Here is a 13,435-nt window from a genome sequence, read left to right on the forward strand (position 1 = left end):
TATTTTCTATGTACTACTGCAAAATAGCCCAAAAGATCGCTTTTAACTTTCGTCTAAGCGTTCGGGAAGTTAACCCGAAATAGTGTTCTCAAAATGAGGGAGAGAGATGCGAATCATAAAAATAAAAGCAAAGATTAGTCTAGGCTGACACTCCGGGTTGGCTCATGTTTGCGTGCGAGAGGAAGAGGTGACTAAAGGCGAAAATAATATACAGACGGAAGAGATATAACACAATACACAAGATTACGCGAGCACACACACACCATTACATAGAGTAAATTTGTTCTACTAACGGGGGAGAAAAACGTAGCTACTTAGCCAAAGAAACGCAAGGAACTTTCTTATAGAGGCACTGGCTATGCGAAATCTAGAATTTTATTGCACCCAGCCACTGGAAACGATCACTAAACATCATCACCAGATTTAAAATAGAAATTGGGTAATTCTTAACAAAATATAAAATAATCAAGGGCCATTATACTTTGTGAAGGTGGATGGCCAGAGAACTTGATTAGCACACGACACACAACCGCAACGAAGAGCCAGAGAAACTAGACACGCGCGACGGGACCGCCACCTGACGGAAAGTAGACACGCGCGACGGGACCACCACCCCGGGAGAGCGGAAGGAAAAGAAACTAGGCATGCAAGCGCTTCGAACGACGACAGACTTAGGGCGGTGCGAGCGTAGACATGGCCAACGCGGGTCGCACAGCGGAAAATCTTTTAGAAACTTTATTCTCTACCTGAGAGGCTAATGATATTCAAAATGGTGCCTATTAATAACTAATCTACTGAATAGACCTAATGTAAATTTAGCCAAGCATCAAGCAGAATCCAAGGAATGGTGTTCCACGAGCCGCACGTGCCGGCGTCTGCAGCAGTAACTGTTCTAATGCAAAAGCCTAAAACAAATGGCATCTTGCACGCGCGTTCCTCAAAGCTTTATTTTGGTTATTTACTTCGAATCTTTTATACCGGAAAGTCGTGCACGTGCGACATGTGTGGCGGTGAGAGCGTAGATTTTTTGCTCACGCATAAGAAAAATCCAAGGGACCCTACCCATAAACAACTTGGCTGTAAAACTCGATTTTTTTTTGTTCCTGCGCGTATGACCTTTCTTGCTTCTTTAAAATGGGAATGTTGAAATACGATCACTTGCGCGCTTCTCACTCTCACGTCGTCTACGTCTTCCTTTTCATCGGAAATTACAATTAGGATTTCGATCAAGCGTCATTTCATGGCACCAAACATAACTCGACCGAGCACTCGACAATACATTCATCGAAGTGTGAAGGTCAGTTACCACGAAGAAAATTATCAACAGAGACACCGCCGATTTCTATGTCACTCGTAAAAAGCGCGCAGATGATGCATAACTCATACGTCTGTCATTTGCGGGCTTTGTTCATGATATTTCTAGAAACCAAATAGCGGCCTGGTTTATTCATGATGACTCACAGAAACTGCTTAATAAATGTCATTAATGAATGTCAAAGATATGTAACTTGCGAGTCGTGTGAGTTCCTTCTCCACCTACATCATTTTAAAGGCAGAAAAAAAAGCACGCGTTCGCGAGCGATTGTTTCGCCTTCTTTTTGCGGGTTGCTTCAATGTTTTGTAACATCATCGTGATAGGCTTGAGGGCATAAAAATAATTAAACGTCGAGTGTTCAGTACCTTTTTAAAAATAGGGAGCGTATGGCTAGCAATCACCCTCCCAGAAAAATAGCGCCAGTGCTGGCCTACCTGCTCAAAAATGCAGACGTCTCACAGTTGAAGCCCATTCACGCATCACGCATAGTCGGTGTCACCTTGGACATGTCAGCTTGCAAAGGCTACCGTAGCTTACGCAGAGCTGAAGCCCTGGAGCCCTACCAAAACAAGTGTCGTCATCTTCCGCGGTCCTTGGCTTCCCTGATCTGTAATTTTTTGTCCACGCTATGCGAAAGTTCTACCTACGGACAAGTTGAAGCACCTGAGGCGAGTTCTTGAATTTAAGAAACAACCAGTCAGGTCGCTTGAAGAACCTGACAGACAGGTGCGGATTTACAGAACTGCCGTGGAGAGTCGCTGGAGGCGTCTACATTTTCATATCTGTCGTAAAATCTCAAATACCCGTCGAAAAGATGGACGATTGGAAACGCCATATTTGCTTGGGACATGGCTGTAATATTATTGTAGAATAACATGCCACGTGAAAAGTGTTACATCAAGTTTTTTTGCGCTAAATTTACAGAAAAATTTCTTCCGCTAATTTTCGCGTGACGTCAAGTGAATGAATGTGCCGTCACACATGACAGACGTGTGACATCACGAGGGTAAATCTTTCACGCAAAGTATTGCGGAAAATTTTTCCATTAAACTTAGCCGGGAACGTTTCCCGGTAAATTTAGCGGAAATATTTTCGCGCTAGATTTAGCGACAAAATTTCCCGGGTAGAGTGGCGTCAGGTGTGTCGTCACGAGGGGGAAATTTCCCCACTAAATTTAGCGGAAAATATTGTCGCCTCATTTAGCGGGAAAATTTTATCCTCGTGACGTCACACGTGACGTCATTATAGGAAATGTCCCATAATGCAACGCGCGGTTAAGCCGACGGCGACGGCAACGGCGACGCCGCTCCACCCGGAAACGGGCGCCTAAGAGATGTGCTCTAAAACGATGTCACAGATTTCTCATTTACCACCTCTCATGAGGACGCAAATATAGTTTCTCCTCGGTGACTCCATGGTTAACGCAGATACATAGGCGTAGCACATCTGCCATACAGCTTGTCACGTTTTTGATGGGTCCTTGACTTCTTTGTTCGAAGGAACTCATCTACTCCCTGCCGCTTGTGTTGGTTTCCGTGTTTGTGAAGGTCCGCTTCAGTTCCTTCACGCAGGTTTCCCAAAACGTAAGGACAGCCTCGCAGTTATCAAACCAGTGCCTCGCCGTACCCTCCAGTAAACACTAGACGGTCTAGAGGTGCTATGCTTCCTGACGAGCCACACGTTCATAGTGGTGAAGACCGTCCTCAACATCGTCGTGGACATCACCAGGGACTATAGTTGGCTTGCGAGGCCCGACAGGCAAGGTCAGGACAGATCACCCTCCAAAAGAAATTTCGAACAGTTGAACAAAGAACTTTACTGACTTCTTTATTTTCTGCTCGGTCTTGCCTGGCAGAAAATTAAATTCCAGAGCTTGCTTCGCGACAAGGCGGCGGAATCGCATTTAAATGGCGAGTTTTCCCATAGTGTGGTCCCTCTCCTCAAACATTCAATAAAAAAAAAAAAACTTGCGGTTGGTTTTTTGTGGCAATGCAGCCAATGGTAGTGGAAAGGGGCACCGACCGCTGTACTCGCGCTTTCCTCCTTTCTTCGAATTGCCACTGCACGCCGCGTTTGCAGCCTCGGAAAGTAGGTGAAACGCGCGCATTTCAGCACGCTGGAACGTTGGAAATGGCGTCGGCTGGAAGCTTGCCTTCCGCCCGAGCCAAAAAAGCACCCAGCGAGAGCTCGTAATTTGACTGCTGCAACGTCGGGCCTGCTCTCGCAATGCTCGATGTTTTTGCAGCCACGTATTCGCGCGTTACCTTCGTTGAGTCTTGAATTGAGGTGAAATGGAGCAGAAGGGGTCAAGCTCCCACACAAAGTACAATTAGCTGCATTGCTATTGCCACTCTCATATACTCCTATGGCCTAACCTTTTTTTATGAATCTTGATATCAGTTTGCAGAAAGATAATCCTCCTTGTGTTTTCTTTTTGATAATGGCATTCCAGATTAAATGGCTGCAAATACTCAATAATGTGTTTTCAATCGCCAATATAACCCTTGAAAGAAATGAAACAGTAATTGTGTTGCATCAGCAATATATTTATGGTATCGGGAAAATTCTGAAGAACACAAGTTTGTAAGTCTCTGCATTTTTATAAACATTTTCCGCGCCACGAACACCAAGAAAAAAATTTAGATACATAGAAATTACAACAATTTGAGGGGTAATAGTTTACCTCATGTTGCGTTATGCTCTGAGGAATATAGATAACAATACATTAGCCACGTGCACTTTCCCTAATGGCATGACAATTACAAGAGTTCATGTTTTCCACAGAAGAGGCTTTTTTTTTTTAAAAAAATTCATAGCTATAGGGATAAATATGTGCTGATTTCGTTTTTGATAAGTTATATAACATCTGACAAAACCGCTTCAGCACGCTTTTCAATAAGAAGTGTATTTGTAATAAAGCAATATGGTTTTCAAAACAGAAAAAAAGGTCACCCGCAATATCGTTATTTACTATGAAAGTAAAAATAATGAATCATTTTGAAAATAAACAAATTACCAATAGAACCGGAAACAATTTTTGGTTTAAGAAAAAGAGCGTTTGATTCTGTCAAAGAGGATACCTTGATTAGTAAACTGTCGTTTTATGGAATTCAAGGTGTTGCTTTAGATTTGGAACTTAGTTACTTTAATTGCCAGTGGCAGTACACGTGTTTTAATGGATTTTGGTCCGTCAGAATAAATTTTATCTGGGGTTCCATAGGGTTTATTTTAGACCCCCTGTACATTAATATTCATAATAATGATACTGTATGTATGCCGAACACTACTAAAATTGTTTTGCATGCCGACGACACAAGCTTATTTTTTGTGGTCCATTTTTGCGTGATCTTGAAATTACTGCTAACACGTGGCTCAACGAGTTATCGGACTAATCAATTGCCGCTAAGTTTTACGAAAACAATATATGCAATGCTTAAGTCACAAGGTAAACCTGATGATTGTAAAATGATTTTAAAATTCTGAGATTCTGATTGAGCGTATCAACGTCTATAAATACTTAGGAATTATATTTGAAGAAAATCTAGGCCGGACACCTTATATGCATAAAATTCACGCGAGCAGCTCTAGATTTATTAGATTTTTATACAAAATAAAACGAATTTTTTTTTTCTATTCTGGTTAAAACGTCAGTGCACTATGCATTTGTGAACTCTCATCTCTATTACTGTATATTAGTTTGGGGATCAACAACTAAAATTATATTGATTGGTTGCTTCTTGCGCGAAACTGCCGTACGTTGCATTGAAAACCTTCAGCTTGCTGAACACGCAGCACTCTTCGTTTTTAAGCTGTTTTGTGACTATCTGTAATATATTCCTCTTTAACTTCCATTGCGTATCTATATTGAAAAAAAATTAAGGGCCAATCACGTTTTTCGACGCACATCCTAATAAACAACAATACAATCTTCGACATCGCCCTTTAGAATGCTTTGGTATAGGACGAGGTCTGGACATCAGCAATTACCATTCTTTATATGGGTGTCCTTAAAAAAATCTTACCATTATGAAAATAATTTCAGATTGCGCTTCGAGACACCAGCTTCAAAAATATAGTACAACGGTATCTTTTGTCATGTCACGTTGAGTAAATACTTAGATATAATGTTTTTACTGTGTGTGAGTTGTAATCCGTGGTTCATTTTGCCTTTATAAAATGTTAGGACAAGCACTGGCGATTGTATAACCTCTGTAAAAAATATGGTGTTCTGATTGCTGTGGATGTGCTACTATTTCTTCTTGTACTTTTTTAATGTGTTGTATTTGTTTTCGCATGGTGAGCAGTGTAAAATATTACGCAAAGTCAATGTTTTTTTGTTTTTTTTAGCCTACAACTTGTGTCTAAATGGCACTACTTCAAGTCAGTAACTTTCGGAGCCCCAGGAGGGGCTCCGAAAGTTACTAACTGCCTCCAGCCCTCCGGAATCTCTAAATTTCTGAGGCCATCCGCAAAGGACTTCACTGGGCGCTCCAAACAGAGGTACCCATCACCACACCAGAGGAACCGACGCTGCGTTACTCCGCCATGACCCGTAGACTGCCGCCTGCTACCCGCCAATACCAGGCGTCACCCCGAAGGGACAATCTGACGCCGCTGTACCCTTGCTGAGAAAACCCGACGTATGGCGACGGACGAATACCGGTTGCTGTGCTAGCAGTGCGGGCAAGCCGATTATATTTACCACCGCTCCCGCTTACCGGCAAATAAGACTGCGCACCTTCCACCCAAACGACCTCCAAATACGCTACGTTGAGCGACCGCGGGAGATCGGAGGGTACCTCCCATGCACTCAGTCTTTCCCTACTGAACCTCGCCGCCCGTCCCGGTCGCCATCCCCACGACATCCAGCTTCGCCGAAGCACGAACCCTATCGTGAGAGCCGGTTACCCTTGCTCGCAGGAAAAAACTGAGAACGGCAACCCCTAGAGGTAAATTTGCCGTAGACCAACGACAAAAGGGGCCTAAAGGACGCCGGAGACCTCCCACTCGACCGACGTCATGCATCGGAGCGACGCTACTACAATGGTGCCCAAGAGCCTCAACGGGACGTCGGCCACGAGACGTTGGCACTCTTGGACACCGGAGCATACCACTCCGCCCTGAGTTGGAGGCTTTCACGCTACCTTCAGAAAGTTACGACGCCGTGGGATGGCCCGCAAATATTAGCCCTCTGAGGGCACCTAATAACACCGTCAGGAATGTACACTGCGAGTGTTGAGATCCATGGTGAGCCCTGCCCCAAGAATGTCGTCGTTTTGAAAGACTGTGCGAGGGACAATATCCTCGGAATGGATTTTCTACGTGAGTGCGCCGCCGTAATCGATCTGGCAGCAAACCGGTTGACACTGGGAAAACCTGCCGAACCACCGGAAGAACCCAACGCCACGTCCTCGAAAGCACGTGAACGTACTGCCATGGTCAAGCATTTTCGTACCCGTCGGTACAGATAAAGCTGCATGCGGCGAAGTTCTGCTCGAGGGAAGTGTCCAGTCGTTTCTAGACAGAGGAAGCTGTGTAGTAATAGTAAAAACAAATCTTCAAGGTGGGCGTGCTATGGTCCTGGTTAGAAATTTTCGACAAGAGCCGCAACAACCCGCGGAAGGTATCGTGAAAACCGGAACTCAGCTGCGATCGCTGCACCTTCGGAAAAGCCGATTTCATCGCAGCACGAGAGAACACCGCCCTCCGAACTTTACATTTACCCGAAGCTTCCGGCCACTGAAAGAGAATGACTGCTTGACTTTTTGGGCGGGCTTGGCAATTGTTTCGCCACGCCAGGGATGCGACAAACAACGGTAGCGAAGCACCGAAACGATACTGAGGACGATGCGCTCCAAAGAGAATCGCCATACCGAGTCTCCTTGAAAAGACTCTGTACGGCGATTTAAGATCAAGTCCAGAGGATGATTCAAGATCAAGTCCAGAAAATGCTCGACGACGACATCATTTAACCTTCAAGATATTTGTGCGCGTCCATAGTCATCCTTGCAAAGAAGGACGAGACCCTTAGATGCTGTGTGAACTATCGTGTGTGAAAAAAAAAAAATTCCCTACCTGCTATCCCACATCGACGATACTTTAAACCTGCTGCTCCACTTCCGATATTTTTCGTCGCTGAACCTGAAAAGTGGCTACTTAAAAGATCGAAGTCAACGATTTTGACCACAAAAAAAACTGCCTTCGTCACGCCAGACAGACTGTACGAGTTCAAAGTGAACCAGCCACCTTCCAGCGTGTCGAAGACACCTTTCTGGCAGGTCTGAAATGGCAGGTCTGCCTCGTCTATCTCGACGATTTCGAAGTACTTACACGGGTTCTCGACAAACACCTGAAACAATTGCGAGCCGCGCTTCAAACTATCAAGACCGCCAGCCTTTACTCAAGCCCACAAAGTGCCGGTTTGCCTATGACGAGCTAAAGTTCCTCGGCCATGTCGTGAGCAACGATATGCGTCCAGACCCCGATCAGACGCGTGTCGTAGCTCGGATTTACGCCGACATCTGACAAGAAGGCGGGAAGCAAATTTCTTGGACACGGTGTGACTACTACAGGCGGTTTGTTCGAGACTTCGCCAAGCTGTCAGCACCGTTAACGCACCTCTCAACGGACTCTGTAACGTTTGAGTGCAAAGAGAAGCACCAGCGGTCATTCGATGAGCGCAGACGAACACTCCAGACGCCCCCGATTCTTGGCCATTACGACCAGTGTGCTGAAACAGAAGTTCACACGGGTGCCATTAACACCAGAGTCTGCGTAGGCAGACTCTGGTCCATAGGCAGGAGGACGCAGAGCAAAAAATCGTCTACGTAAGTCAGACACCGTCTGAGGCGGAGAGGATCTACCAAACGACTGAAACGGAGTGTTTTGTTGTCTTCTTGGCACTAACGAAGTTCTGCCCGTATATGGATGAGAGTCCTTTCCGCGTGGTCACAGGCCACCATTCGCTCTGCTGGCTCAAGAATCTAAAGGGGCCTTCTGGACGCCTCTCCCAGTGGAGCTTATACGACTGCAGGATATCGATATGACCGTAGGTACAAGTCCGGCCGGAAGCACAATGAGCCGATTGCCTGGCAAGGGCCCCCGTAGAGGCCGGTTCTGCCTGCACCAAAGACGACGACGATGAGTGCATTCTTGGCGCTCTGGATGTCAGCGACATGGCAGCACACTAACAAGACGACTTTGACGCTAACTTTCAACCGCTTTATTTGAGACAGTCAACCGAGTACACATGATCAAACACTCTTGTCTATCTTCTCAACTCCCTGTGATAAAAGCCTCATATAAGCACAAACAGATGACAATTTTTCCAGAAGAAGTATCAGTTCAGCGTTTCTACAGAAAACTAACAAAGAAAAAAAAACTCCCTTTTCATTTTGTAAAATCGAAGGCGTGCTGACGCAGTTGTCACTCGTGGACTTCATAAAATACGCTTGAGCTATTTCCCTTTCAGTCTAGCTATTTGATGCTTAAATACGTTTGAGTAGTTCTAAAAGGGGATTACACCCGCACCGCATGCAGTGTACTACAATACGTCCCTCAATTTATTACGAATCGCGAGACGAACCGCTATCATCCATGGACAAGCGAATTTTGGAAGACCTCAATGAGATGCATGTGTTTAAGATTTTTAGAAATGTAGACGATTGTCTGGTTATCGTGAATGATCCCCCAGAGATATACGTTTTAATTACCTTTTTTGAAACGTCGCTAAATTTTTGACGCTATGTCGGATAGATTACATTTTATTCAGGAGCTTCCCAGGGACAAGTGCATTAAGTGTTTAGACCTACAGCTTACTTTTATAGGTGAACACGTGTGCTGGTTGTACGAACCGCGTTCAAGAAGGAACCTTTTGTCTTTTGATAGCGCTCATTCTAAGCTAATACACCGCGGTATTGCTCTCACCTGTCTTCAGGCTGCTCTTAAAGGGACACTGGAAGTGTATTTTTGGTCGCCGATGTTTTTAATTGTGCATAACATATGAAAGCACAACTACCCAGAACAGAATTTACGGCTCGAAATTCGGTTTCCTTCCACCCGAAAACTGCCGATTGAGAACTGGCCGATTTGAGTCGCGGTCACTTTCTTCTCCGTGGGGATGGGCCGTTTTCTGGGGTTTAGACACAACCACAAAATTTAACCGAAGTCGTGGGTTTTTGAAAGCACACACTCAACATTAAAAAAAAAAAAATATATATATATATATATATATATGTATATATATATATATATATATATATATATATATATATGTATATATATATATATATATATATAACACAATTTTGCGCCTTCCAAAAAACTGCAAATGCGTTGATTGAAAAAAAAAATTGCACCAAGAACCGAAAAAAATGTTGTGCGTTCACTGCGTAATCCTCAACATGGCGTAGTATGGCGTATCGTGGGACTCGCGGGATTGAGAGGAATGGCAGCGGACGATAGGGCGTGGGACCTCTACTTCAGAACTGTCGTTCGCGGTACCGGCAAAGTTGACTTGATTCGAAAGACAAAATTTCGGAAAGATCAAAACAATTAGTAATCATTTCGTACGACACGCCCGACTTCTAAGCCGATTTGACAAAGACATGACTCGGGCAGTTGTCCCCTATTGGGGCTCGCATTAAGCGATTTGTCAGAACGATTATTGAAAGCTGTAGAGTAGTTCAGTGGTAATAGAGAAAAAAAAATAAAATAGAGTATCTCAGTGGAGTGGTGTCCTCTTCACACTCAGCGGACACAGGTTCGATTCCGAAATAGGCATAGTCTTTTTTTACATTTTCCGATCTTTACATTTCTCTTTTACAATTATCACTGAAAAAAAAATGTTGTGAACGAAACGTCCCTTAACTAAATGCTACGGGACTCCCTTTTTGACACCACCAAACTCAATGTTGTCACTTTCTACAAGCTGCAAGGAGCATATAAATCGGGTAGCGTCCGCTTTCCGAGGTGCTCGGAACTGTTCTGCAGGAATGGCAGCCAGATATATGGGTCAATATCCCGTTGATATTTCGAAAACTTGCGAAGACTCTGCCGCACAATTCCACTTCCGGATGCACAAACTGTGAGACAGCTCTTTACGCAAAATCTTGGGAACATTCTTTTTGGAGCCGGTCACTGGCATTCGCCATGGGCACTCACTACTTAATTCCGACTCTTCATTGCACAAAATAACTCATATTGAAGAGCAGAACAGTGAGTGGAACAAACAACTGCAAAGCAGAGTTACAAAAAACAATACCCACAACGCTGTGATGTCGTCTGCTGCGCACGGCCAAAAAAACAAAAACAAAATAAAAACAGGAATGCGCGGTCGGGTGTAGCCGCGTTACTTCCGGCACTCTCTTCTGTATATTTCTCCGACCTCCGTGCGCAGGTTCCGGTTTCGGAGTCGAGCAGTTGCCTTTCTTGGCTTTATTAAAACTATGCGTGATTCTGAAACAAAATATTAATTGGGTAGTCTTCTGCCACCATATTAAACCGCTTCGCGAAAAAAAAAAAAAGAATTGGGGGGGTGTTAGTGTCCCTTTAAGAAAAGCTGCCATCATTCTTTAAATGCTTGCTTTAACTTCAGGTCGAATGATTTGACAGAAAGACGATTAACAGTTGAGCGTGTTGGTACATACTTGTAATGATATCAACTTGCACTTTAGAATAATAGTTGAACACGAAGAGACATCAGGAGAAGACAAACAGCTGACTACCAAGATGTTTAGTGTAAACGTCTTCCTTGCGCGTTTGCTTCTTCATTCAAAGGTCAAAGTATAGCACGATCAACTAATTACATAACTGAACCCATCGCACTAATAAATATTACTACTGCTTCATTCCCCCAATTCACATAAACTTTGTCCTCTTTTTCCCCAGCGGGCGTGTCAATTAGGCGAGCCTGCCAGGACGTTAGCCCACTTATTGAATCACGCTTGTTTGGGGGAGCAGTGGTAACACTGCTATGGCTATTTCCGGGATTGTAGAAACCTAGAAGCGGATGGCGGCCGGAAGAGAGCTAGGGCACGTTGGGGTAGAAGAGCTCAGGAGCTGGGTCGAGCGAGAAAAGAATAGACCTGTTGCAAAACGTACAGCGGCACGACGGCAGGAAATCACGGGAACCCTCAGTACAGATCACGCGCTTTCTCCTTGCGCCTACGCGACTGCGCGCGCGTCCCGGCAGCTACCACCAGCAGCCGTTACAGCCATCCGCCATCCCGCCCATCCGCCGAGTCGTACGTCATTGGCGGCGTACCGTATCTGTGACAGCGTAAAGGCATCGCGACAGGTGAACTTATTTGAATACGTTATTCGTCGTAACGTACCTTCACGCATGGAAGTGTCACCGAATCCAATAATTTTGCACCGCACCCGTGGCAGGTTTCGACCAGGTTCGACAAAGCGATAGTGAAGCAGACGACACAGCCGGTACATAAGAGAGGTCCACCCGAGGTCCACCCGAGGTGGACCTCGGGAGGACCTCGGGCTCTTTCGGGAGGATTTAGGGAAGGGGGGGGGGGTCACGTGACCTTGAGGGGTCACGTGACCTGGGAAATCACGTGACCTCAGGGGGGGTCACGTGACGATGACGTCATCAGTGATGTCACTGATGACGTCATCGGCATCCGCATTGTCATCGTCACCATCACTGATGACGTCACTGATGACGTCATCGTCACGTGACCCCCCAGGTCACGTGACCCCCTCCCCCCCCGTAGGTCCTCCCGAAGGAACCCGAGGTCCTCCCGAGGTCCTCCCGAAGGGGCCCGAGGTCCACCCGAGGTCTTTCCGAAGGAACCCGAGGTCCTCCCGAGGTCCTCCCGAAGGGGCCCTAGGTCCACCCGAGGTCCTTCCGAAGGAACCCGAGGTCATCCCGAGGTCCTCCCGAAGGAACCCGAGGTCCTTCCGAGGTCCTTCCGAAGGAAACCGAGGTCCTCCCGAGGTCCTCCCGAGGTCCTCCCGAAGGAACCCGAGGTCCTTCGGGAGGACCTCGGGTTCCTTCGGGAAAATTTACCCATAATGCACCGCGCGGTTACGCCGACGGCGACGGCGACGCCGACGCCGCTCAAGCCGGAAACGGGCGCCTGAGAGCTGCGCTCTAAAAGGGCCAGCCGTTGGCTCGTCGCTCGTCCGACTCGGCTGCTCAAACGTTGTTGCCGTGGTTACCTGCGTCTCCTCTCGTATGCCACATGGTAGAGGAGGGAGCCGTTGGGAGGGGCGTACCAAGGACTCCCATTATTCGTCGCGCGGCGCGCGCACACTTTTGGGATTTTTAAAAAGGGTCTATCATTTGAGAGAAGAGCAGCACAGGCGCCCGAGGCGGCACAAAAAGAACAAGAAGCGAGAGAACGCACATGTCAGGCCGAAGCCTTCAGACTAGACGAAGAACGCGAGATTTAAAGTTACGGATCGCGGCTCAGGAGAGAAACTCGCGAAGCTCAAGACGCGGAGTACCGAAGTAATTCAGCTGGGCCAAGCTACCGGGCAAGCTCTTATAAGCTTATTCCGCAATACAACGAGAAGCGCGGCGACTTCGGGGCTTATTTGGAAAGATTTGAGCGTACAGTGACATGTCTAGAATGGCTACAAGAGAAGTGGGAAACAACCCTGAGTTTATTGTTCACGAGAGCATTGAGCGTTGTTGGTCTCATGACTCCTGCGGACATGATGGATTACACGAAGGTGAAGCTGGTGCTGCTCCGGAGCTTCCGGTATACCAAAAAGGGTTATCGTGAGAAATTCCCTGATGTGAGACCGGTTCACGGAAAAACCAGACGACAGTTTGCGGTGAGGTTGGTCGGATATTTTGATAGATGGCTTGATGTTGCAGAGGTGGAGAAGAGATAAGTGGCACTATGAGAATGGATGCTCATCGAGCAGTTTATTATAGTATCTTCCAGCAAGCCAACCGTTTTCTTGAAAGAGAGGGACTGCACTATGCTAGACGATCTGGCTGGAAAGGCTGACGTATTTCTAGAGGCGCAAGTTCAACCGAGCTATGCAAAAGAAAAAGGAGACGAGCGTGGGTCTAACACCAGCATTAGGACGACCGGTAACGCGTTCAAAGAGGATGTGAAGAGAACTCTCAGATGTTTATTATGCAACAGGATA

At 46.1% G+C, this 13,435-nt stretch overlaps 1 protein-coding gene across 1 annotated transcript in view; it reads left to right on the forward strand.

Moving 5' to 3' along the window:
• LOC120841963 (neprilysin-1-like) overlaps positions 1-13,435 on the forward strand; it is a 118,628-nt gene that overhangs the window by 57,221 nt on the left and 47,972 nt on the right. Inside the window, exon 6 of the mRNA XM_040212951.1 lies at positions 3,768-3,898. Within this exon, the coding sequence (XP_040068885.1) occupies positions 3,768-3,898 (131 nt within the window). The remainder of the gene's footprint in view (positions 1-3,767; positions 3,899-13,435) is intronic.

Source organism: Ixodes scapularis, unplaced genomic scaffold (genome assembly GCF_016920785.2).
Source record: "Ixodes scapularis isolate PalLabHiFi unplaced genomic scaffold, ASM1692078v2 PGA_scaffold1__304_contigs__length_218370807, whole genome shotgun sequence".
In the NCBI taxonomy this organism is placed as follows: Eukaryota; Metazoa; Arthropoda; class Arachnida; order Ixodida; family Ixodidae; genus Ixodes; species Ixodes scapularis.